The sequence below is a fragment of the Camelus bactrianus genome, chromosome 5 (assembly GCF_048773025.1).
Source record: "Camelus bactrianus isolate YW-2024 breed Bactrian camel chromosome 5, ASM4877302v1, whole genome shotgun sequence".
Classification (NCBI taxonomy): domain Eukaryota; kingdom Metazoa; phylum Chordata; class Mammalia; order Artiodactyla; family Camelidae; genus Camelus; species Camelus bactrianus.
In genome coordinates, this window is record NC_133543.1 from 52205871 (window position 1) to 52232853 (window position 26983).

At 40.7% G+C, this 26983-nt stretch overlaps 1 protein-coding gene across 2 annotated transcripts in view; it reads left to right on the forward strand.

Moving 5' to 3' along the window:
* The window catches only part of MYO3B (myosin IIIB), a 346597-nt gene that overhangs the window by 216322 nt on the left and 103292 nt on the right, over window positions 1–26983 (forward strand). For both annotated transcript variants that reach the window (XM_074363854.1, XM_074363855.1), the window contains exons 26-28: window positions 13241–13352; window positions 14355–14517; window positions 15875–15955. In XM_074363854.1, coding sequence (XP_074219955.1) covers window positions 13241–13352; window positions 14355–14517; window positions 15875–15955 — 356 coding nt within the window. The remainder of the gene's footprint in view (window positions 1–13240; window positions 13353–14354; window positions 14518–15874; window positions 15956–26983) is intronic.

Here is a 26983-nt window from a genome sequence, read left to right on the forward strand (position 1 = left end):
CTGGATTTTTTTTTTCTTCCACCTTTTCTCACACAGGTGAGAGCCTAACATAAAATAGATCTTAATGTGCCGTTCAGATAAGCTAGTATATCTGCAGCTAAGTGAACAGAATCCTTAATTCCCTGCAAATTGATTTACACAGTAGTGAGGGACATGTTAAGAAATAATACTTAGGGAAGATAATGGACAGCTTCAACATTGTGAGTAAAATACATTGCATGCTTATGCAAATAGTCTGCATTTACCTTCTCAAGGCAGCAGTTGAGTGGTAGCTTTCTCCGAGAGGGATCTCTAACAACTGCTGTCCCTGTACACTGTCATTCCCATTCTTTTTTGTTTGAGAGACTAAGTTGCTCACCCCTCCCCAACTGTGTGTGTTGATGCTTTTTATGTAGGTGAGACCTTGAATGACTTCCTTTCTCTCTTAACCATTGTTAAAACCTTGGTTAGTGAATAAACAAAAAACATTCTAAAAGTACCTTTGACAATATCGTTGAAAGACTCTAAGAAATGGCCTGGTTCAATTTTCCCATTTCACAGATGAGCAAGCTGAGACCAGAAAGATGAAGTAGCTTCCCTCAGGCTCCACCTTCAGGAGGTGGTGTATCAGTAACTCTCCAGGTTACTTATAGACTGAAGAGACTTTCTGTGACCCCTTGTCTTCATTCTTAGGGGGCAATATGGGTTTAAATTGGCCATACCTGGCCCAAGGATCCCTCTCAGTTTGCCTGTAGACGATTCAAAATCTCATAACTCATTCTTTACAGGTCCTCCCTTTCTCAGGGAGCCCACAGTCACCCAGCTGACACCTGTCTTTTATCTATTCAAATATCTTGACAGTTGTCTTTTTATCTATTCAAGTATTAGGAAAAATCATTTCTGTAGTTGCAAATTTAGCCTAAAGTCTGCATTGGTGATTCAAAAAGTGGATACAAGAGGTAGTATCAGTCCCACTGCTCTCCAAAGATACTGAGTCGCAATGATACTGAGTAATAAGCCCAGGCTGTCTTTCCTGATTTCCTTAATGTCTGCTCTGTGGGCAGCCTCATGAGCTAATTCAGTTATAGGGACAAATCCATGTAGAAACAGGAACACAGGGAAGAGTGGCCGTGCTATGGTAACAGTATGTGAAGAAATAATGGAGAAAAACAAAAAGAAAGATGCTATGAAGGTGTTGGACAGTATCAATGCAGTTGAGAAGATGGCTACTCTGGACTTTTGGATTGGCTGCCCCACTTACTCTATGAAGATCAGTGGTTGAATTAAAATTCTCTGTCCCTACTTGGAGATTCCTTAAAACAAATTTCAGTGGGACTAGTTTATGTGGGGTAATAGCAATGAAGCAGCAGAAAAAAGAAAGAACAAAGAAAAGAATGAACACAAAGGAGACAAGGTGGAAGAGGAGAGGGAGGATGCGAGGAAACCTCCTGGCAAATGCCCACCACTTCTCTCTCCAGCCCCAGCTGCAGACCTGGTGCCTCAGTCAAGGCACATTTCCTTCAGAGCCCAGATGTGGCTTTGGAACTCCTCTCAAGATGGTGCTCTAGGAAACCACTGCCCAGTCCATCCGCTGACCTGCAGTTGACCGCTTAGCCATTCCTCTTCTAGCATGTTCCATTCACTTTACAGTCCCTATCTGCCCACCCCTGAGCACCATGGCTTAGGGAGGACTCAGAGGAGAGACTGTTAGCTACTTTTTCTTAGACCATTTGGGTTGGGAAAGAGAAAAATAAATTTTTGTCAAAGAAAGGAAGGGAAGAAAGGAGAGAGGAGCGTTTATTGACCACCTGCTTATGGCAGGCTTCATGCTAGTGCTTTACATGTGTTGTCTCACTTAACACTGGTAATAGACCACAGATACAAGAAAATATGCCAGTTTTACAAATGAGGGAACTGGTTAAAGCCACATAGATAGTGTGTGGTCGCATCAGGATATGAAGTGAGAGTTGATCTGATTTCAAAGCCTGTCCCCTCAAAATACATAAATGACACAGTTGAACACATCCAAAAAGTCATTACAAAATCAATCTGTAGTATTCAGTCAGAAAAAAAATACGTTAGTAATTTTACTGACTGTAAAATAGAACAATCAGTTTAAAGCTTAACTTTCTGTTACAAATTAATTTGTGAATAAACTCAGCCTCAATATCTAATTTTGTTTTTTTTCTTTAGAAAGCCTCTCATTTAGAGCTTATGATGAGGCAGCAATAGCACCAGAAACATTTATTAAGCACCTGTTGTGTATGCCAAATGCTATAGTGAGTAATACTGAATTCGAAAGAATTTATAATCTCAGGTCTTCCACAATCTAATAGCACAGATCAATGTGACTTTTTATCCCAAGGTCCAAATTTGAAGAGTCTTCCTAAGGATATAATGGACATAATGACTTTTTTTTTTGGTAGCAGATGGTAACCAGCTGTTCTGTCTTAACTGAAGGCCAAACACAAAAGGAAAAAATTAAAATAAAGGGGCTTATGGTAAATATGAGAGAGAACTTAATAAACTAAATCTGGATTTTTATACACACTAAAAGGAAATGGGCAATTGGAGGTAATTATCAAATTATCCAAGCCAAAATAGCTCAGTTCCCTCCATTATCTACATAAGAGAAAATTATTTACATGGATTGAATTGTTCAGATAATTGTCCTATATTTGGGGTGTCTGAGTAGACAATCTGGGTGGTCACTGATATAGATTTAGTGTCCCTCAAGGAACAGGAAAAGGATTGATGCTCTTTGCCATATGATTGAGGATGTTCCTACTTAGATGCAAGAGAGATTAATCAAACTAGTGATACATGATACTTTGACCAGGATTTGGGCCCACTGTAATTAAACTGTAATAATTTTTACATAATGTTTGAAATTAATTTTTAATTGCAAAAATAATGTATGAATACCTTTTCCTCTAAAATTTTTAAATCTATGTAAAATCTGTATAGCCCTCATTCCATTTCCCAGCATCCTGTCTCAATCCTGGCCCCTTTCTAGAGTAGCCACTATTATCTTTTTGGGTAGTTTTATCCTTTCCGAATATATGCACACACACAAACACAGGGAGAGAGAGAGATTGAAAAAGGGAAAAAGCCCTAAATTTTTAGCTTAACTTGATCACACAATTTATACCACTTGGCAGCTTGCTTTACTGTTTAACAATATGTATTGGAGATAAATCCTTCTTGTTCTGTAGCTCTGACAGATTCCTTTTAACTCCCTCACTGAAATCTGTGATATTTATTTAGCCGTTCCTCTCCTGGTGGATATTGACAGTGTGTCCAGTTGTTTGCCAGCAAGGCTCAATAAACAATCCTAAATATTAAATATGCGTGAGAATTTCTTTAGGATAGATTTTGAACACTTGCCCTTCCCAAAGGAGAATGATGTGCTCCAGAAAGTCATTTGAGCCTAATAAGAGAAAAGATGACAGAGAGACAGAAGAGCCAGCTTCTTTCCTTAATAGACTATGTCACTATACGCAAGTCACTTCACTTTCATGGGATTCTGTTTCTTGAAGTCGGTGGTCTTTCAGCTTTCTCACACATGAGGCTGTCCTGGTAAAACACAGATTGCTGAACCCCACCCCCAGAGTGTCTGATTCAGTAGGGAGGTATGTGCACGAGTTTCCAGGTGCTCCTGCTTCTGTGGGAGACTTCCGACTGATCCAAATGTGGTAACAGTAACCCAAGATCTGCGATGAAATAAAGGAATGAGATGAATTGCAAATAGAGACAAAACTGGTTTTTCCACAGTGGAAAGGAAGTAAATTAAAATCACCAGAATGGACAGAATTTATGTATCTATCAGTTACCTACAATTTAGAAAGAGTTGCAAAATCACTTACAGATGAACAGGGCTAGAATATGATAACCATAGAGGGCATGCTAAAGACAATGCATGTGATTTTCCATTGAAACACCAACACCTTACTGATACACTAATCCAAATAGAGTATTGTTTGAATCTCTCACACGTGTCAAGGTGTGCCTTACAGCTGATGTTCAAACATAGGAAATCAACACCTCTCCTAAGTCAAAAGCCGAATATTCCAGATCGCTATGGACATTCGTAAGTTCCAATTAGCTGGAAAGTGCTGGCAGATCAAAAGTCCCTGTTAGAGAGTCAGAGATACTGCCAAGTGTATACATTAAGAGCTAAGAGTAGACGTAGGTTAGATGAGTGTAAAGAAGCTCGAACTTGAAACTAGAAGACCTGGGTAAGCCTCAGCTCTTTTTCTTACTAAGTTTGTGACCTTGAGCCAGTTGCTCTGGCTCTCAGGCCTTCTCTCTAAAAAAAAGTAGGAATTTTTATTGATGACTCTAAGTTCCCTTCAGGATCTAAATGTTTATTAGATGAGCCGACTAATCCCTTGCACAGATGGCCCTGCAACAATGCCCAGGCACGGAGAGTTTTGACACAGGACAGGGAAGATCTGTTTGTGAACACGAGGAGAAGCAGCTGGATTTGGATGTCCTGGACCCCCAGTATGCAGTACAGAAACCCAACATCTGTGGGAAACTTAGGAAGTTCAGTGACAAAGAGAGAAGAAATGATAGAGAGGGAAGGAAATTACTAAAAAAAGAAACCTACCAACTCTTGGTTTTGCACAAGACTTACCTCTGCCTTCAGTGACATTGGAGGAAGTTTCTCACTAAAGTTGGCTCTGTCTCCATTCAGTGTGTTTAAATAACAGCAAAGGGGACCTGGAACTGTATTAGGGTTCTCCGGAAAAACAGACCAATAGGATGTGTGTGTGTATTTATATATACATACATACATAGAGATTTCTCTCTCTCAGAGAGAAGTTGATTTATTTTAAGGAATTAGCTCATATGATTGTGGGGGCTGGCAAGTAAGAAATCTGCAAAGCAGATTCTAGCTATCAGCTATTAGGCTAGAAGTTCCAGCAGGAGTTGATGTTGCAGTCTTCTGTCCAAAGGCAGTACTGTGATAGAATTCCTTACTCCTCGGGGGACCATAGACTTTTCTCTTAAGGCTTTCAACTGATTGGATAAGGCTCACCATATCATGGAGGGTAACCTGCTTTAGTCAAAATTTAACAATATTAATTCTTCTGACCCAGAAACATAGTACCTCTCTCCATCTATTTAGATCTTCTTTAATTTTTCTTAGCCAATGTTTTATGACTTACAGTCTGTAGGTTTTGCACATTTATTGCAAGATTTATCCATTTGTATTTCACATTTTAAAATATTATAAATGAGACTGTTTTTTCAGCGTCAATTTTCAATTGTAGTAGTGTATAGAAATACAGTAATTTGGGGGTATTGATCTTTATCCTACAGTGTTACTAAATTCACTTTTTAGTTCTGGTATGTTTTGGTAGATTCTATTGGATTTTCTATATATACAATTGTGTCATCTTCAGATAAAGACAATTCTGCTTATTCCGTTCTTATACGGATACCTTTTATTTCTTTCTCTTGTCTTAATGCACTGGCTAGAACCTCTATAGTGCTGAGTAGAAGTGGTGATAGAGGACATCCTTGACTTGTTCCTAATCTTAGGGGAACATCATTGTCTTCCACTGTTAAATATGATACTAACTGTAGGTTTTTCATAGAAACTATTTTTTTCAGGTTGAGGAAGTTCCCTTGTAGTATGAACCTGTTGAAAAGTTTTGGTTTTTTTAAATATGGTTGGATGTTGGATTTTGTCAAATACTTTCCCTCATTTATTAAGGCCATATGCTTTTTCTCTTTTAGCTTGTTACCATGGCATAAAGTTGTTCATAACATTCCCTTACTATATGTTTAATGTCTGTAAAATAAAGAATATAAGTAATTTCATACTTTTGGTTTGTTTTGTTTTCTCTTCTCTCTCTTTCTTTTTTCGTCTTGTCTTTTCCTGATCTATATGGCTAGAAGTTTACCAATTTTATTAACCTTTCCAAGGAACCAGCATTTAATTTCATTCATTGTCTCTTTTTTTTTTTTAATGATTTTTCACTATGATCTTTATTTTTTCCTTTTTTCTGGTTACTTTGGATTTAATTCACTCACTTTCTAATTTATGGTGGAGGTTGAGATCATGTCCTTGAGACCATTCTTCTTTTCTATTATAGGTGATTAATGGTATACATTTATAAGTACTACTTTAGCAGTATCCCACAAATTTTGACAGGTTGTGTTTTCATTTTCATTTGACCAAATTTAATTTCTCTTTTGATTTCTTTGATATATGGACTATTTAGAAGTCTGTTCATAAATATCTGGGAATTTTCCAGGTATCTTCTTGTTGATTTCTAGCTTAATTCCACTATGGTCAGAGAACATACCTTGTGTGGCTTGAATATTTTTCATTTATTAAGTCATATTTTATGGCCCAGAATATGGTCTATTGTGGTAAATGTTTCATATGTAACTGAAATAATTTGTCTTCTGTTATTGTTGGCTGGAATGTTCTATAATTGTCTGTTAGGTCAGGTTGGTTTTTCCAACGTTCTATATCCTTGATGATTTTTTTTTTTTTTGCCTACTTGTTCTATCAATTATTGCAAGTGGGTATTGAATTCTCTGACTATAAAAATTGTGTATTTGTTTATTTCTCCTTGCAGTTTTAACATTTTTAGCTTCATGTATTTTCAAGCTTTGCTATTAAGTGCAAACATGCTTAGAATTTTTAGGTTCTTTTTGTGAATTGACCTCTTTATCATGATGAAATAAACTTCTTTATCCCTAGTAATATATTTTTATTCTGAAAAATACTTTGATACTAATATAGCCAGTCCAGTTTTAATTTGACTAGTGTTGGCATGGTATATCTTCTTCTTTTAACTTATTTTATCTTTATATTTATGCATTTTTTGTAAGCAGCATATGGTTCCACTTTGCTTTTTTATCCAGTCTGAAAATTTCTGCCTTTAAGTTGGGGTGTTTTGACTGTTTACATTTAACGTTATTATTCATATGGCTAGGTTCAATCTATCATTTTGCTATCTGTTTCCTATTTGCCTCTACTGCTCTTTGTTCCCTTTTTTTTATTCTTCTAATTCTTTTGGATTTATTCAGTATTTTGTATGATTTAATTTTATCTTCTTTGTTGACTTATTGGCTGTAGCTTTATTATTTTAAAAGTTGCTTTATAGTATACAGTATACATCTTTAACTTATCCTAGCCTAACTTCAAGGATATTATATCACTTCACAAATAGTGTAAGAATCTTACAATAGGGTACTTCAACTTCTTTTCTCCTGGCCTTTATGCCATTGTTATGTTTACACTGTTTATGTTATGTTGTCATACATTTCATGTATCTGTATGTAATAAACTCTACAATACATTGTTACTATTTTTGTTAAACAGTCAAGTGTATTTTTCAAAGATTTAAATAATAAGAAAAACATCTTATATATTTACTACCATACTTAAACCATCTGGTACTTTTCATTCCTTTATGTAGATCCATATTTCCATCTGATGTTATTTTCCTTCTTCGTGAAGGACTTCATTTGACATTTCTTCTAATTGAGGTCATCTGGTGATGACTTCTTTCAGCTTTTGCATGTCTGAAAAAGTCTTTATTTTGCCTTTGTTTTTGGAAGATATTTTCACTGGGTGTAGAATTCAGTACTTTAAAGATTCTGCTTTGTTGTCTTCTGATTTGCATTATTTCTGCTGAGGACTCTACTATCATTTTTATCTTTGTTCCTCTGTATATAACTTGTCTTTTTTCTCTGGTTGCTTTTAAAATTTTCTCTTTATGACTACTTTTGATGAGCAAGTCGAGTATGATATCCTTTGGAGTAGTTTTCTTCAGGTTTTATTGTGTGTGTGCTTGGACTTTATTGAGCTTCTTAGATCTGTTAGATTATAGTTTTCATCAAAATTGGAAAATATTAACCATTATTTCTTCAAATATTTCTGTCTTCCCTCCTCTTCAGGGACTCCAGTTACATGTGTTAAGGCTGCTTGAAGTTGTCCCACAGTTCAGTGATGCTCTTTCATTTTTTTATTTTTTTCCCTCTGTGTTTCATTTTGTGTAGTTTCTGTTGTCATGTCTTCAAGTTTACTAATCCTTTTCTCTGCAATCTCAACTGCTGCTCATTCTATTCTGTATATTTTTCATCACAGACATTGTAGTTTTTATATATAAAAATTCTATTTCAGTCTTTTTTATATCTTCTGTGTCTCTATTGACTTTATGAACATGTGGAATACAGTTAAAATAACTGTTTTTAATTTCACTATCTGTGTCACTTCTGGATCCATTTTGATTAGTTGATTTTTTCCTCATTATGGGTCATATTTTCCTGTATGCCTGAGAATCTTTGACTGGATGCCAGGTATTATCAATTTTATCTTTTTGGATGGTGGGTATTTTTGTATCTCTGTAAGTATCTTTGTGCTTTGTTCTGAGATGCAGTTAAATTACTTGGAAACAGTTTCATCCTTTTGGATCTTGTTTTTAAGATCTGTTAGGTAGAAGCAGAGCCATGTTTAGAGCTATTATTTCCTCACTACTGAAGCAAGATCCTTCTAAGTACGCATTGTCCTGTGACTATGAAGTTAACCGGTCTGGCTGGTAGAAACAGATACTATTCCCAGCCTTGTATGAACATCAGGACTAGTGCTTCTAATCTTCTCAAATGGCTCTTTCCCCAGCTTTCCTCCCATGTAGTTTCCTCCCATGCTTGTGCCAATCACTATGCTACTTATTACTTGAGGTACCTTCCACAGACCCCTAGGGTTCTCTGTCTCTCTGTAGCTCTCTCCTGGTGCTCTGTCCTGCATACTCTAGCTGACTTGGTTACATTGTCTCCCAACACTTGGTGGTAGAGTCTGAAGTCTGATTGGTCAAGAGTAAACCCTCAGTTTTGCCCACATTGGGTCTAGAAGAACTCCAGTCTAGCTCTTTACAATAAAGAAGATAATCTTGCTAACAGCTAATCAGGAACACCCAGATTCCAAAATTTCAAAATATTTCTTTTCTTTTGCAAGTAAGTTTCCTTTCAGTAGACACAGAGCCCATCTCAATGAGAGTACAGGGACACCTTCCCTTTCACTCCTTCTCCATAGTCACCTCAGTCTTTTCTACCTCTCTTCCCTCTCTTGAGAGTCCTACATCTTCTGGGGGAAACCTGGAAATTCTTGGGGATCAGATAGGCTTTGTTCCTGGCTCCAACCTGGAAGGGCAACATTTGGTCACTATGGTTTCTTAGACATACATTCCCTCACACTTTTCTGAGTGGAACATGAAAGAGACCCCAAAGCCTTCCCCTTGCTGAGATGGACCAGGTCTCATAGGGCAACTTTAGTGTATTTAATAAAGTCTCTGTTTCTTTACTGTGAGAGCAAGAAGGGAGAAATGAGGAGAAATAAAAACCCCTTTCTGCATCAAAGGTACTATTCAAATTAATAAGTTAAATAGGTTTTGAAGGTAAGCCTAAGGAATTCACCACCATTGATTTGGTGGAGGATATGCCTACAATCCAAGCAATACCTTTTGTTGGGAGCTCCCTAGAGAGAGCATAATAATAGTAATTTTTTAAAAAAACCACTGTAGAAAAATTTTATTTTTATATAGGCAAATTTATCAATCTTTTCTAGTAAGAAGTAGTATTTACCTTTACTCTTTTTTGTTTTTCCCTCTTACATCAAAAATTAAACTTCAACAGCTAGATTAATATCAATTCTTTTTTAAAAAAATTAATGACATGGAAGTCAAGAGACAAATAATAATATTAGCCTTTGTCATTTATTTGTTATCTTTGGACAAGCCATTCTGTCTCACTAAGAGCAGTTTTTTTCATCAATAAAGTGAAGACTTGATGATCTAGAGAGATTTTTTGTGGTGGTTTAAAGACATGTCCACAAATTATTTGATACTCCTCCCTTTAAGAGGTAGAACTTAAATTAAATGTAGCCTGGACTTAGTGACTTGCTTTTAATGAATAGAAGAATATAGAAGAAGTGATGATGTGTCACTTCCAAGCCTTGGTCATAAAAGGCATTGCAGATTCCTTCTTGCTCTCTCTCTGGGTTCCCTTGTTCTGAAGGAAGCCATCTTCTGTGTTATGGAGATACTCAGTCCTCTGGAGAGGCCCATGTGGCAAGGAACTAAGAGGCATCCTGCCAATATCCAGAAAGGAACTCAAGCTTTCTACCATTAGCCTTGGGGATGCACCATCTTGAAAACAGATCCTCTAGCCCTAGTCAGGCTTTTAGGTGTCGGCCTTCAGCCTGGCCGACACCTAGACTGTAACCTCATGAAAGATCCTGAGCCAGAATTGCGCAGATAAAGCCTCCTAAATTGCTGACCCTCTGACTCTGAGATGATAAATGTCTACTTTTTAAACCATTAAAGTTTGGAGTAATTTGTTATGTAGCAATAGAAAACTAATATATCCTAGGATCTTACCAACCCTTCCAGTTCATGATTCTACCATTTGATTCCAGGAGGATGTGTCTCTAGTTGCCTATTGTTTTTACTAGTACTTTACAAATTGCTTTGCCTGTTATATTTAAAAGCTCTTCCTTGAAATGCTTACATTCCATAAAACAAAACATTTTGGGCAGAAAACTAAGTAACATTTTTGAATAGAGATATTTTCCAACTGGATATTTGTGATTTTTGTAGCTTATATGTTTTAATAAAATGAGACCTTGGGAAATTTATCACTTTCCATGGAGTTCTGAAGCAGGAAATGGCTCCTAGGTCCTCGGAGAGCCGACAGGAGATATGTGGACCCCTTGACATTGTATGCAATGTGTTGTGTTAAGAGCATTTTCCTGAGAAAGAGTATGTACAGCTTTTACCAGATTTTCATAGTCTTTCCCTGCCTCCAAAAAAAAATAAGGTTAAGAACCATTTATCTGGTTTCCGTTGCCACCTGTGGGAATTCAGGTGCAGAGAGGTAAGTGACTTACCCACGGTTAGAGACAGAGATCATCTCACTCTTAACACGGTGCTCAGACTCCAATCTGAGAAATGAATTCTACCTCCAAGAGACAGCTCAGGGCAGAACTGGTCTTTGCAATGCTCTCAAGTGCCCAGACCCTCAAGACAAACCTTTACATGTATTATTTTGCTGTTGTATATCTCTTGCTTATTTAGCTCATCAAGCTGCTTTTAGAAGGGAGTGGAATCCCCCAAAGAGCTCTCCTTGCTGGCAGACCTTTTATCTTGGTTCCTTTCAATTTTGCCCTTATATTGAAACACACAGAAACTCAGCCAAAGTGCTTTTTTTTTTTAAACCATGGTATCTGTTAGAATCCAAAATTACTTTGTGGAGGAAACACATTACACTTACCTGACCTGATTACTGTAGACATATCACTTACATGTTTCCTTAATATTTTTTAAAACCTTCACATCTTTGCAGTACTGTTACCCATCTCTTTCTGAACAAAGCCAGATTTGAATGTTACCATCATAATAAATTAGTAAGAGATTTGGGTTGAAGGATCAAAAGATTAGAGTTAATTTCTAATATTTATGTTAGTTCAAGATACAGCCTGCCTATTTAGAAATTAGAAATTGCTAAGAACCATCCATCAATGCCCGAAAAACAAATATAAATCGTTGATTGGAGAGCTAGAACATATCCTGCACAGTGCTGGTCATTCATTAGATTCTCTTTAAATACTTCATCACAAGTAGTATTGAGCAGTCATCCTGAACAAGCCTGGCTGATTAAGGGAGCACATGTAGTAAGCGGCCAGGCCTAAAGGAAAGAGAGTAGGAAATCTGACTTTTACACTTTAGGCTATCTTTACTTCAGCTTTCCGAAGACATTCACTTCATGTAGATTTGCCATTTATTCCCACCATCCCCATGCACTCCAGGACACAATCGTTTTGCTTTGGCCAAAGCCAAATCCAAGAAGCCATGACGGAAACCACAGTCCTAGAGAACCTGGGGCTGAAGAATCTGTGCCGATGCCACAAACTGCCCAGACCTAAGCCTGACCCCTGGCTGTCCCTCCTCCCACTTAGCTCCAGAAGATATCTGCTGTGAGCAGGTTCCTGGGTTGGCCACATGGCCTAGTGTGGCACTGGCCACCAATCAGGGGTTCTGAGAGAGCACTGCTCCTTCTCCTCAAAGGTGGCAACAGAGACTCAGAGCCTTGGAAACATTCCCAGGATCTCTGGATGCAAATGTTTTCAGCAAATTCAGCATTATATCCTAACTTATAAAACAAATCTTGTAGCACAAAGATGAAGTTCAGTGACTCAAGTGCTAATCGGGTACATTTATTTTTCCATAAACAGAAAGACATGGGGATATTTGGCAGGAGGAAGGACATATTTTATATTTTGGTGATTTTATTAAAAGTGAAAAGAGCTCTATATTTTAAAGTAATTCCAAAATAACAGATCAGCCTTGTTTGAGGAATGGCAGGAAAATCCTCTGACAAGGAAATTCAGTTTATTTTTAAACTTCCAGGGGGTTTAATTTAATTATAGATGGTAGCAAAGAGCAGAGATCCTTGAAAGTTTTTAAAAGAAAAACTAAAGTTTCTCTAAAAGGATAATATATTCAGCATCATGTACATATATGTGGATATACACACACACATATATGTATGTATGTGTGTGTGTATATATATATGGGGGGCGGTGGGTGGAGAAAGAGAATAAGGAAGAAAGAAAAGGAGAGAAAAATCCTTTTTGTGGTGTTCTTTGTATCTACCCAGAAACTCTCATCTGGAAGTACGGAAGTTCATTAAAATGAGTAATTTAGGATGACAGACGTGGTTTTGGTGATTGTCTCAAGGAAAACAACTCTTCACCTTGAGACAGACATGTAGTTTAGCAGACAAAATCAGTAGTGTCAGGCTGTGATCTTTTTTGCTATCTACACATTGCTTCAGGTGGGATTTTCAAAGCAGAGTCAAAATTTATACAATGAGGTTACAAATTATTTTTATGATAGTAATACTAACATTGAAAATGACTTTCACTAGGAGAGCTGTCTAAATTTCAGTTTCTGAAAGGATTAGATACCTTGATTTTGCATGCAAAAGATGCCAAGTATGCACTGAATATGAATTATAAAGCAATATTAAAAGAAAATACACATAGCAGAAAATATAAAAGTAGGTAAGAGCCAATAAACATGAATTGTATATCTTCCACTACCTACTACGCGATTATTGATGCTCAAGAAATACTTGCTTTAAAAAAATCAAGGCATGTGAATGGGCCCAGAGCAATTTGACTATACTGAATCAAATGGTGACTAAAAATGCTTTATTTCACTCTTTTATTTTGTAGGTATTATTACTTGGCTTTCAGGACACATCAAACACTTCTTGCTAGCAAAGAGAGCTGTGTTGCTATCTTGGAAAAATCCAGATTAGATCACTGGCTGCTGGGGAAAACAAAGGTAGTTCTTTCTTTGTTGTTTAGATTGTCCCCATGATGCTCTGCTGTGTACCTTTGTCTCTTACCAATGACATGAATGGCTCTGTAAGTTGTGTAGCTTAGCAAACAAGACCCTAACCTAACAGTGATCTTTGCTGTTCTTAGCTCAGGAGTCCTGGAACCTCAGGGACCAAAGGAGGAGAGTTTGCCTCCTGTTCTGCATGTAGTTGGAGAACCATTTAGCATTTCTAGCATGAGATCCAGCACCGCAGGCAAATATACAAGTCATATTAGTGACAAGAATGAGTATCTTTTAGTTTTGTCCATTTTTCTTTGGACTCATGTTATTTACTGAACACTCTGATTAGTAGTCTCATCGTGTCTAACTTTTCATTTGGGAAACATCACATCCTGGTGGAAACCCAGGTTTTTATGGTCTGTTTGGGGGAGGTCAATAGGTTTGTTTGTTTGTTTGATGGAGGTACTGGGAATAGAACCCAGGACCTCATGCATGCATGCACTCTACCGCTGAGCTATACCTTCTCCCTGTCCGTTCTGAATTGCTCTATAAAGCCAGTCTTAGCCTGAGTGTGATGACAACACTGCCCCTCCTCGGTGGAAGTTATATCACTGTGTCACCCAGGTCCCACTCTCTCCAAACTTCTGTCAGCTGTGGGTCAGTTTTTCTGGTTGGGACCTCCATCAGAGCTGTGGGGAAAGAGAGCAGAGATCAAGCTGAGAAAATGGAACTTGTGGCAGAAATGAGGCTGGCCAGGAAAACATGTGGGATCTCCTAAAACCCTGTGAACCTCATCGTCTGTTTATATCAATAGTCACACTTTGGCTCGACCTTAGAAGAGGAATTGTATTTGCTTCCAAGAAGTCAGTAATGTTAGCATAAATCAAGTCACTGTAAACTTTATTTTGATGATGCTTTTAATATTTATATTAAGAATATGTTGGAGCAGAGTGAATTTCTGTTTGGGAGCCCATATGTAATGCTAAAACTCACGTCTCATTTCAGGTTTTTCTCAAGTATTACCATGTTGAGCAGTTAAATTTGCTACTGCGGGAAGTCATAGGCAGAGTGGTTGTGCTGCAGGCGTATGCCAAGGGATGGCTTGGAGCCAGGAGATACAAAAAAGTCAGAGAGAAGAGAGAGAAGGGGGCCGTTGCCATCCAGTCAGGTAAATGGTCCTGAATCATGGCATTTCATTCAGTTCTAGAGGCCACTCACTCATTGCTTTTCTCAGTGGTTTCTTCTCCTCCCTCCCTCCCTCCCTCCTTTCCTTCCCTCTTCTTTCCCTTATTCCTTGCTTCAGCAAATATTTACTGAGTACCTCCTGCAGGCCAGGCCTTGTGCTAGGTGCTGGGGATCTAGCTGAGAGCACAACCACCACGGTTCTTGACCTGCGGATAAGCAAAAAAGTCATCCCTACCCACTATGATGAGTGGCAAGATGGAGACGGTGTGCAGTGGGTGGATGGATGTAAAACCTGAATCATCCAGACATGTGCCCCAGCTCCCAGATAGCTGACATAATGTGCACTTCACGTCCGTTACCGGGTTTTCAACATCAGAATGATGACTGCCACATCCAGGCTTTTCTAGCCCAGACAGAGCTCGTCAGCCAAAGGAACCAGTCAGTCACGAGGCTGTCAGGCGCCCAGCCCAGTCAGTGCCTCTTTGCATCCATGTGTGCGTCACTTGTGTTACAAACGGCATTGGCCCTCTGGTGCTATCGTGTGGTTGTGAAAGCCCCTGATCTCAAACATAGCAAGTGATTTCCTCTGTGTTCTTATAACCCAGAATCATAATGTCCACTCTGGACTTCATGACCTCACTCAGTGACGTGGAAAGCCATGGGATGCTCCCTGGGGGAGCAAACCGGAGAGATGGTCACGCTCCTGGTGGGAGGCTCAGTGCCCCGGTTCCCTCTTTGAGGGACTCAACATGCTCTCCCTGCCCCCAGGGTTCCCTCTCTTTCTCTTCTTCTCTCCATCCCTTTACCTTTCCTTTCCCTTTCCATCAAACCCGTTCCTCTCCCCATGCACAATTCTGCACATAGTTCCTTCTCACCACACACAACTGTGATGCTACTAATAATTATTCTTTATTTTTCTCTCCTTTGACTTTCATGTTTACACCTTCCTCCCCATAAAAAATATGGACTGGGTCGGGCTGTTCAGTCCTCTCCCACTCCCAAGTCCTGAAGACAGAGCTCCTTCCATGGATGGGAGTGACAGGGACCCACCTCCCCTGGATAGGGGTCCCAAGTGATTCATAAGTGGGATCCAGATTGTTCTGGAAACTCACTGCCTGAACAAAAATACCTCCTTCTCAGAGCATCTTGGAAGCCAAGCTGAGAGTACAGAGAGGCCTCTCTTCGCCACCATCGCTCACGTATCTTGGCTTATTTTGTTTAATGAGGAAGCAGGAGGGAGGAGGAGAGGGGTAATAGATTGGAGGGAGAACAGCTTATATCAATTCTCTGGCACGTTCTGAAATTAATGTCATTCCTTGCACATGGTTTTATATTTTTAGCCTGGAGAGGATATGATGCTCGGAGGAAATTTAAGAAAATAAGCAACAGAAGGAATGAGTCTGCTGTTCATATTCAAGCAGGTAATTAAAACATCATTTTCATGGCATCCACTTGGAAATATTCTGTGATTAAGTTCATATGAGTTTTGAAAAGTGGAAAGGTTAATAATTCAGGAGCACTTGGAATAGGAGTCAAGAGTTCTAGCCGGGGATTCTAGTGCTTACTCTGATACACCCCCCACCGGTGATGATGATGGCGCTAACCCTTAGTGAGCTCTGGCCATTGCCAAACCTGGCTAAAGATGCTCCGAATCAGTACTCTTATGTTCCTAATTTTATAGATGGGGAGACGGAAGCACAGAGAAGTGAAGTGGCTTGCCCATGATCACACAGCTAGTCAGTGGCAGAGCCAGCGTTTGGTCACAGGCAGTTTGGATGGAGTCAACTTTGCATACCGCCCACTGAACCAATCCCTTTCTCTCTTGGAGTCACATGCCCCTCGTCTGTGAACAAGAACAGTGACTCAAAAGGTCTGAAAGGGGTCTTCCAACCTTGGAATTCTCTGATTATATTCCAAAATAGTTCAGGGACCTTCTTGGCAAACCGAGTTTCCTGCACTCAGGCCTGCACATGGCTGAGGTGAGCATACGTGGCTCAGCATGGGCTGCCTGCGAGCTCGGGTTCCCAGCCCCCAGGTCATGCTGCTCTTCTGCGTTTGGCAGTAACCACGGTAACTGCCAGGCTGGGCTCCCTCTCTCATCTGAAACTGCATGTGCCGAATTGAAGCTCTGGAAGAAACAGGCCCCGGAGCACACCAGGAGCACTGAGAGCACAAGAAATTGGAGACAGAATGAGAGACAAGGGGCCGGTCCAGTGGACTTAGCAGCAGGGAGAGGGATAGGGTTTCAGATACTCCTGCGCTTGAAGCAACTTTTGAATAAAACAGCTGCAATCTTTTTGAGAAGGTCCCTGCCCAGAACCTGGCTCCAGGGATACTCTTCAGAACTCTCTGGCTCTGTAGAGGCCTGACCTGATGTCTTCATTCAAAACCAAAATACTGGGGAGGAAAGCGTACCATTTAAATCCAAATGTGTAACTTTGAACACCATCCCCTGGGAATTCTAAGCTCTACAGCTTCAAAGCATCAGGACAAGGACTGCAATTCTAGTTGCAGCTTAAGAAAGATAACAGGGCATTTTTTTTTCTGTACTTGTCCACTTCCCAACACACACACATGCACAATCCCCTTGTTAAGAGAGGATACTGGACTGATCTTGCAGTTTGGCCCAAAGCCCAACATATATTTTCAGATATAAACTTTAAGCTTATATATTGTTGATCCACTGATCATAAGGTATGTAGGATCATAAATCAAATATTCCCTCTCTGAAAATCATCTTTAGAGGGCTCCCTTTTTGCACTCAGTTATTGCCAAGTGAACACTGCATAAGAACAGGCAAGTGGACTTCATCATCATATCAGGACAGTCAGGACTGCATCTTTTCAATGCAGCACCAATGGGACAGGTACGGTGGAAAGATGATTTTGTTTCATGGGACTGGAGAGAACACATTTCTTTAAGGAGCTTCCTCTTTTTTAGCTTTGCAAGCATCCCCCTCTGTAGCCTGGCAGCCAGCATTCCTGCTTAGGGAACTTCCATTAACTACAGGGGCCAGGGCGGCAGGAAGTCATTGAGGATGGTGCTAATGCCACCTCCCTCGCCCTCTTGTCAGGAGAACATGGCAGCCACAGCAAAAGCAGGAGGAGTCTCTTTGCCCTTCAGCCAACACCAGGGACAGGAACTGAGGTGCGGGTTTTGTTAGTAGTAAAGATACTCGGATAGGATAACAACATTTGCAATTTTATGGGCAGCCTACTTTTGAGAACGTTTTCCTTATCTTTAGGTGTGAAGGCAAGGTATGTTTATCAAAAAAGCAAAGCAACTCACTCCAACTTCTCTGTTTTGGGGTGTGTGCTTCCCAAAGCATAATCCTCTTATTACGGCTCCTCTTCGTGCTACAAGGACGTGTGGAGTAGAGTAAGCCCCAGACATAGGGTTCCCTTACTTTTGAAGGCTGCGCAAAGTAGCTTAGGGACGTTGTCACGGCGCAACCATTTCTGGTGGTTTTCTAAGGTTATTCTTTATCATTTTTTTCAATAAATCATTTCATTTGAAATTTAGAGCCTGTGTGACGTGTTTGTTTATATTTCAGGATTTGGCCTATAGTCTTTTTTTTTTTTAAATCGTATTGCTAAGCTATGTTATATAGTTCTAAAAGAGCAGCCCCTGAAATTAAGGAAGCATTTGGCCTACATGTTGCTGCAGAGCAGCGCGTATTGAAATTTGTTTTCCTTTCATCTCCTTCCCAATAAAAGCAGCCTCACGGCTTATCCCTTTAGCTTCCTCAGAACTTCCTTTCAGAATTCCCGATCTATTACTGCACATTCACATACCAGAAACAAGATGCCTTTTCATGCTGTCAACCTTTTTCATCTGAAATGTAAATTAATTCTTGCTGGTATGCCTTGACAGAGATCAAAGTCAGGGTATTAACCTTCCCGAGCTTTCTCCAGGAATCCGTCCACAGGATCGGGCTGCCGCTGTTAGGAGGCCGGTGTCCCAGTTACAGGGCCCTCCTCCAGGCAGTCCTCAGCCTAGGAGCCACCATCCCAAAGGCCCAGAGCCCTTGTGAACATGACCTCATCATTACTTTCAACTAAGTGAGGGATGAGCTGACTATCTTGGGAGAGATGAGCCTGCTCATCTTAATTGTGAGCCCTTCGCTCAGATTCCGGGAGCTTGTTTAAGTGGTTCTGACAGCCAGTGATCTCGGTGTGAGAGAGGGAGGGACAGGGCTCCAGATTGGAAACCTCTCCCCTTGCTCAGTGGGTCTTTTTTTGCCTGCCAGTCTTTGAGGTAGGCCACATTTGCATTTTCAAAATAAACAGATGCCTTTCAAATACATGAGCTGGTGGTCTAGAGATCTCTGTGGGCCCGAACAGTTCACCAGCCGGCAAGCAAAGCTGGAAAAGAAAACAAACGGGGAAACACGCCAGGCACATGCTCACACACTTCCCGTGCGCGCACCATTGTGCCGCCAAGAAAGGGCCTTCATGAGACGTGGTGGGGTCACACGGAGAGCCAGCAAGGATCTGAGCAGAAGTACAGTTAATCAGTTTCTTTTTGGGGGGAAGAGGGCGGGGAACAACTTTGAATGTCACCTTGGTGAGATGTTTCACTGCTTTTGTTATTGGTTAATGCTGATAATAGGCTCTTCCCATAGGAAAACCCTCCTCTAAACACCAGAGAATTTAAAATATGTACTTTTTCAATGAGAAAAATAAAATTGTGCACATATTAGTGCTCTGATAGATGGGGTATTCTAAGTAAAAACTAACAATTGTATGTCATTTCATTACTAACTGTCACTTTTTAAAATGAATTCTTAAGTTTAGGAAAGTGAATATAGCTAGATTTCATCAACTAGAAATGCATACATTCCTCAATAAATACTACCAAGACAAACAAGTTGCAATGAAGTTTTTTTTAAAGATCTGCAATGTCTCATTCTTTGAGTTTTTTAAAGCATAGTTTTTTTTAAGATTGCCCTCTAACTCACGATCTGTTTTTTAAGGGAGAGCCAAATGCTAGCCTCCCCGTTTCACAGGGGAAAGGCCCCGAGTAGGTGGCGGTGGAGCCCTAGGGGCTGGGAATGGAACTTTAGTATCTCCCAGGAGGAGCTGTTCCTGCAGCCCCTTCCTCCCCTCTCCCCCAGCCCCCAGGAGCAGGAAGAGCCCATCGGTCGCTTTACAGCACTTTCCGGCTGATTGCTTCAGTGCTGTGGCGGCTGTAGTTTTCTCTTCCCCTCGGTCCTCTGATCAGCTTCCTACTTAATGCCCTCCTTGGCCCTCCAGGAGATAACGGCACTAAAAACCACAGCCCTTTCTCCTTCTGATGCCCTTTGGGGCGCATGCTTCTTGGAGCCGCAGCCTCAGCCCGGCCAAGACTGAGGGGACGTTGTAAACCGGCTGCAGCTGGAACCCCTGGGCGCATCACATGAGGCCAGCTGATGGGAGCGGTTTTAAATGCTGCTCCCGAGAAGAAAGCAAGCATCGCATCCAGACAGGCTCTACCTCTCCTCTGGGTTAATTTCTAGAAGCCTGACCCAACACTTGACGGAACTGAGTTTTTAGTGCTTAGAACTGCCTGTAAACTTTTAAACCTCGCTCAGAGTAAGGCTTTCTCTCATCTTTTCTAACTTTAAACGGCTGGTTCGTTTATCATTGTTGGTGGGTTGGCAATGACTAGGTGGTTGCAATAATTTCCTGAAACTAGATTTCCAGAAATATCCGTAGGTGCACAGGATAACTGTATTTTAAAGTAGGAAATTTCTTTTCTCTCCTTCACTTATTCAGCTACCTACTTTATGCTAGAGCTGCTACCATAGTGAACAATGGCATTTAATGTGGGGCTGCAGATTTTCCACATTCAATTCAGAAGCCTAAAAAAAGTACTCTCCCTCAAATGGATGCTGTTTGTGTAAATCAGGTGCTCTAGATTGTCAGCACTCAATGGAAGGGAGTTCTATAAAACTCCAGTGCAACACAGAGTCAGAATCATTATAAGATATCGCTGGGGATATATTATCCTCATTGGTCCATTCTTCTTGAAGATAAAAATGACCACACTAGATATTTTACATCCTCACATGGCTGTGCATAAGCAGATTGTTGACCACAAGCCAAACAGTAGAGGAAGGTCAAGTGAATGTACCATTGAGGGGAAAGAGAAGAAGCTTCAAAGCCAGTGTGGACTTGAGGTCCTCTTGTGCCTGATATACTGACCTGGCATGGAAATGTGCTTAAGATGAAACTTTGGTGCAGCAGTTGGCACCCCAAGACTCAAGATTAAATTTCAGAGGAAGCCCATGAATAGAATCTGTTCAGTATTGAATCAATTTCTCCATTATGGACCTCACATAGAGCTCCAGAATCTGACTACAAAAAGGCAATGCCCAAAATGGTATGTTTACCACCTCACCACTGAGTGAGGCAACATTATTATGATCAATTATAATTGATCAGGAATGGTATCCACAACACACTTGAGATGCCTTTATGTCTTTAAATTATTTTTTTCATATAGAATCATAAAATATAGTATCACATTTTATAACCTTTACTAGTTACTGGGCTCTGTCCATATAATGGTAAAGAAATATTTAGGGGAAAAATTAACTGTGTTATGGCAAGAGTTATCAGGCTTTTGTTTCCTCAAAAGTTTGTGTAGAAAGACAGAATTTGTTTTCTCCCTAAACAGATGACACAAGCACAGATAGTTTAAATAAATTGTCTCCCCTTATGTGTTATGTGAGCTTAATGATTGGTATCGGAGTCTTCTTCTGAGTCTTCACCCAGTGCTCTTTCTTGTAGACTGTCTTCTATGATTGGTTTCCATCTTGGATGTGGCACATGGGCATAGGGTACAGTCAAAGCTTTGGGGAGACTCTTATATACTATCCTAAGCATGTGGACTTTGGAATCAAAACTGTTGACTTTAAATCCTGGCTATACCACCACTTGTCATATGGTTTGGGGAAAATTAACTTCCGAGCCTTAGTTTCCTTAGCTATAAATGGGACTCCTTAAGGTCTAATTCTCAGGACTGTTGTGAAGATGATAGCAGATAATGTACACAAAGTATCCTGCATGGTACCTGGCCCATGGCAGATATTCAGTAAATGTCAGTTTCCTCTCTGTCAATTTCCTACTCTTCCTACGTATGAACTTAACAGAGGAAAAAAAATCAGCCTGTGAAATACTCTTCTATAATCAGCATAATAATATTGTAACTTCAAAAAGATGAAGCTATTTCTTTCACTTTTGGAGGAAAAAAATAGTACCTGTCAAATTTCAAATACAGTTACAATAAAACCTTTATAAAAGAGAGAATTTTCCAAATCTTAACTTATGTCTCGCTTATCCAACAGGGAAAAATTAAAATACAACAAAAGCACAGAAAAGATTTCAGGTAGTTATGTTGTGGTTTGGTTTTTGTGAAGAGCTACACTCCATCATGTTGAGAACTTGATTCGTTTGTGCAGATACTTTTTTTTTTTTTTTTGAGTAATGGTAGATTTATTCAGAGATACATATTCCATAGACAGAATGCAGGCTGTTTCAGAAGGCAAGAGAAAGGCCATGAGGTGTGGGGGTTGGGTGCTCAGTTTAAAGTAAAAAGTAGATACACATTCCATAGGCAGAGTGCAGGCCGTCTCACTCAGAAGGGAGAGCAACCACAAGGTGTCTGTGCAGGTACATTTTTTTCAGTGACCTCAAAATTGTTAAGACTTAGGTGGTGTGCCACTGACATCATGGGTTGGAGGCCCTTCTGCAACTTGTTCTGTGAATTAGCAAGTCCCCTTGTCACCTCCTTCCAGCAGTTAGAAAGTCTAAAAACCAGGAGTTAGACATCACTCAGAGTTGCTCCCTGCTGGTGTGGAAAGCAAGTTGCCTTTCAGATGGCTGCAGAATTGGAAGATGTCGGTGAGCCGATCATGGTTAACCCACAGTGACGGCTGATTGGCAGCATAACAGCTGAGGGACAGCCATTTGGCCAGAAGTTCAAACCCCAACACGAAGAGCCATGGCAGGACCCTGGCTTGATTTGCTGAGGCCGTTAAGTCTGAGTCACCAAGTACAGAGGCGGAGGTGGAGGTGACAGCTGGTAGCCATTCTCATCAATAAAGTTGTGATGGTTGAGATGTACAAGCAACCAGAGCCTGCTAATTTCAGGGACTTTGAGCCAAGTGCTTAGTGTCAAAACCAGCTACCATCAGCGATGCAAACAGTCATGAAGGGTCCCTCGTCAACAGCCAGGCTCTCCCCACCAGACTCTCTTCCTGGTGGGTTAGAAGCCATTTGATCCTGCTTTCCAGGAACAATCCAGCTTGAGGAGGAGGCCTTGTTCTTTTATTTTTCAAAATTCTGATAACTTTTTAAAAGTCAGATTTGTTGAGGTACAATTTACATACAATAAAACTCAGTTTGATAAAACTGAATGAACGTATAGAGTCAAGTATCCCCTTCCACAGTCAAGAAAAAGAACATTTCCAAAGAGTTCTCTAGTGCCCCTTGTCATCCGTTCCTTCCCCACACCCTCCTTCTGGTGACCACTGATGGGTTTCCTGTCCCTATAATTTTACATTTTCCACAGTGTCGCGTAAATGGAGTCACATAGTATGTAGACTTGGGAGTCTGACTTCTTTTGCTTCGCATAATGCTTTCGCGGTTCGTCAGTGTTGTTACATTTATCAGTAGTTTCTTCTTTTTCGTTGCTATGCAGAATTCTGGTCTGTGGATGTACCGCAATTCTGTCCATTTGCCAGCTAAATGACTCTTGTTTCCAGTTCCTATGAATATGAATAAAACTGCTATAAATGTTCAGAACTTTATCTTTTTAAGAAAAATTTAGAGGAAAGTAAATAACTTTGCTTTATAGGAAGCCAGGATGATCCTAGAAGTAGTTGTTTCCTTCTTGATTAACCAACAGAAATGCTTATTTTCATAGCATACTTTTTGCATAGCAGTGTGCAGTTCATACAGAGGACTTCCACTAACCTTATTCCTGTAATTATCACAGTAATCCTGAGAAGTAGGTTAGGAATTTTATCCCATTTTACAGACTGTGGCTAAGAAACAGCCCTTCAATTCAGACTGCCTAACTCCTGATCCGCTGTCCTTGCCTCAAGACATATTCTGAACATCCTGTCTATGCAAAACCCTCTGCTGGCAGCTTTTGTGATGGTCACAAAAACAACATAAAAATACTGGATTCTTTTCCCTTTCAAAGAGGGAACAGTCTGATGCTCCACATCATATATCATCAAGGAAATGCAAATTAAAACATTGAGATACCATTACACACCTATTAGGACGGCCAAAATCTGGAACAATGACAGAACCAAATGCTGGTGAGAATGTGGAACAGTAGGAACTCTCATTCATTGCTGGTGGGAATGCAAAGTGGTGCAGCCACTTTGGAAGAGAGTGTGGTGGTTTCTTATAAAACTGAACATACTCTTACTATATGATCCAGTAATTGCTCTCCTTAGTATTTACCGAAAGGAATTGAAAACTTGTGTCCACACAAAAACCTGCACAGGGGTGTTTAAGGCAGCTTTATTCATAAGTGCCCAAACCTGGAAGCAACCATGATGTCCTTCTGTAGGTGAATGGACAAACTGTGGCATATCCACAGAATGGAATATTCTTTTCAGTGTTAAAAAGAAATGAGTTATCAAGCCACAAAAGACTTGAAGGAACCTTACTTGCATATTACTAAGTGAAAGAAGCTAGTCTGAATAGGATACATACTGTACGATCCCAACTGTATGACATTCTGGAAAAGGCAAAACAATGGTCACAGTAAAAAGATCAATAATTGTCAGGGAGCGGGGGCCTGCTGGGAGGGATGAACAGGCAGAGCACAGAGGAATTTTAGGGCAGTGCAAAAACTCTATATGGTACCATAATGATGGATTCATGTCATTGTACATTTGTTCAAACTCAGAATCTACACCACCAAGAGTGAACTGTGATATAAACTACAGACTTTGGGTAATTATGGGTAATTGGGATGTATCAGTGTAGCTTCATCAGTTGTAACAAATGCACAGATGATGGGAGATGGTGATAATGGGGAGGCTATGTATGTGGAGGGGCAGAGGGTGTTTGGGAAATCTACCTTCCCCTCAATTTTGCTGTGAACCTAAAACTGCTCTAAAAATAGACTTTTTCACAAGAGGGGATAGTCTCAGATGGAACCAGGACCAACAAACCTACTACAGGCTGGAAAGGAGTACTAAGCGAGGGCCAAATGACACAGCTAACAAGATACAAATGATCTATGAAGCTCCCCCTGCCTTTTTGGAAGCTGGCAAGGCATAAATTTTAAGCAGTAAATGCAGTCTGAGGCGGCTGGGAGTCAGGAAAGAAGAGAGTAACAGTCCCTAGATGCCTGAAGTAAAGGGGATTTCTCAGTGATGCTCCAGGACAGGCAGGAGTCTGAGCTCTGGGGTGAGAGGACACCTCCCTCCTTAGCTCCCACGTTACAGAGAGCAATTAACCAGGCAAGACTTTCTTTGAACCCTGTCAAAGTTTGACTGGGATAATGATGAATTAAGTAGTGGAGAATCAAAGAGGAAAGTGCTCTCATGGTCCTAAAATTACTAGCTCTGTTTTGTGTGGTGGAGATGGAGGCCAGGGATTCTGGTGTAGCCGTAAGGGGAAAAAGTGTGCCACTTTAAGAAAAGAATTCGACTTTGTGTTGCTCTTGGTGGCTTTGCTTTCTGGACCTCCCACAAGTTGGCCTCTTTAAACTCTGATAAGATGGCTGCTGACCAGCTGTCATTCCAGCTAGAAACCACACCGGTTTCTCATGCAATCGGCCAGCAGTGGTTAGAAGGGGAGGCTGGCTTTTGAGCCTCATCTGTATGTGCCCTCTCTGCTAGGTACAGTGGGCACCCTTTGCCAGCTCCATTGTGAGGGCAGGAAAGCTTACCTAGCCTAGATCACCAACCAGGGAATCTACCCAGACGATGCTGGGGTCTGTCCTCTGGGTGGGTCATCATACAGCAGGCCAGGCCAGCGCCCCCCGGCAGTGGCTGATCTGTGGGAACCTTAAAGGCCTAGGCCTGTGAGTGAAATAAAGTCTGAATTTTTATTTCTATTGATAAAGGAAAAGATGAGAGGCGGGAGTTAATGATTTCTAAATATTTAAGTAAATGGGGCTGCCCCCTGTAATATTTAGGAATTCAGACTTCAGGACAAAACTGCTTGGGTTAGACTCCTGGCTCTGCCAATCTGCAGCTGTGTGTAACTCTCTTGGGAAAATCATTTAACCTCCCTGTGCCTCAATTTCCTCAGCTGTAAAATGGGAATGATTGTGGTCTCTATCTTTTAGAGTTCCTATGAGAATTAAATGAGTTAATTTTTGTAAAGGGCTTAGAACAATGCATGGAACATAATAATTCATACATTTGTGTTTGTTAAATACAAATAATGGCCATTTCCCCAGCTCCTGTTCCTAGTTTTTCTCCACCTGCCACTCCCATCCCCACCCTGCCAGCCAGTTCAAGCTGAATACACACACTTGATCTTTTTCTCCTATTTCTTTTATTTAAATCCTTAATATCTGTCAGCTCCCTCTCCTCATATTAGTTTCCTAAGGCTACAAATTACCACAAACTTTGTAGCTTAAAACAACAAACTTATTCTCTCTCAGTTCAGGACTCGAAAAGTCCAAAATCAAGGTGTCAGCCAGGTTGATTTCCACTGGAGGCTTTGACGGAGCATCCTTCCCACACCCCTCTCCCAGGTCCTGGTGGATCCCAGCAATCGTCGGCATCCCATGGCTTGTAGGCCCATCACCTCGCTCTCAGCTTCTGTTGTCACATGCATTCTCTGTCTCTGTGTCTTCACATGGTCTTCTTATAGGTTACTAATAATTGGATTTAAGACCCACTTTAATCCAGTTGGACCTCATTTTAAGCTAATTATATCTGCATAGACCCTATTTCCAAGTCAGGTCACATTCTGACTTCCCAGGTGGACATCCGTGTTTATTCTAACTCTCTGTGTCAAAGTATAAGCTCTGTAGGGGTAGGGACTGTGCCTCCCTACATGCGGTCTGAGGCAGCTGCCATTACATAACATGGAAATGTCTGCTGGGCCCCCTTAAAGGAATGAAGGGACATGGTACCATGTGGAAGGGCAGTGCTTGAGGAAGGAGAGCCATCCAGCAGGAGGGAGGGGACAGGATGAAAAACACACATCTGAGGAAATAAAAAAGGAAAAAGGCCAGAGATCCCAAATATTCTAATATGGTATTGCCAGCAGAATTAGAAACTGCCCAAGTCAGGAGGAGGTGCAGAATGAGAGAGAACAGGCTCTAGATCCCAGGTCAGGGAGAAGGGAGATGGCACAGAGTTAGGGCTGATGCCTCAGGGCAGAGCCTGAACAACATTTCCTCTGTGGAGAGGAGGGGGCCCCTGCCAGGATGGTTTCTTCTAAAGCCAAGGGATCAAATTGGAAAGAACCTGGCCTCTC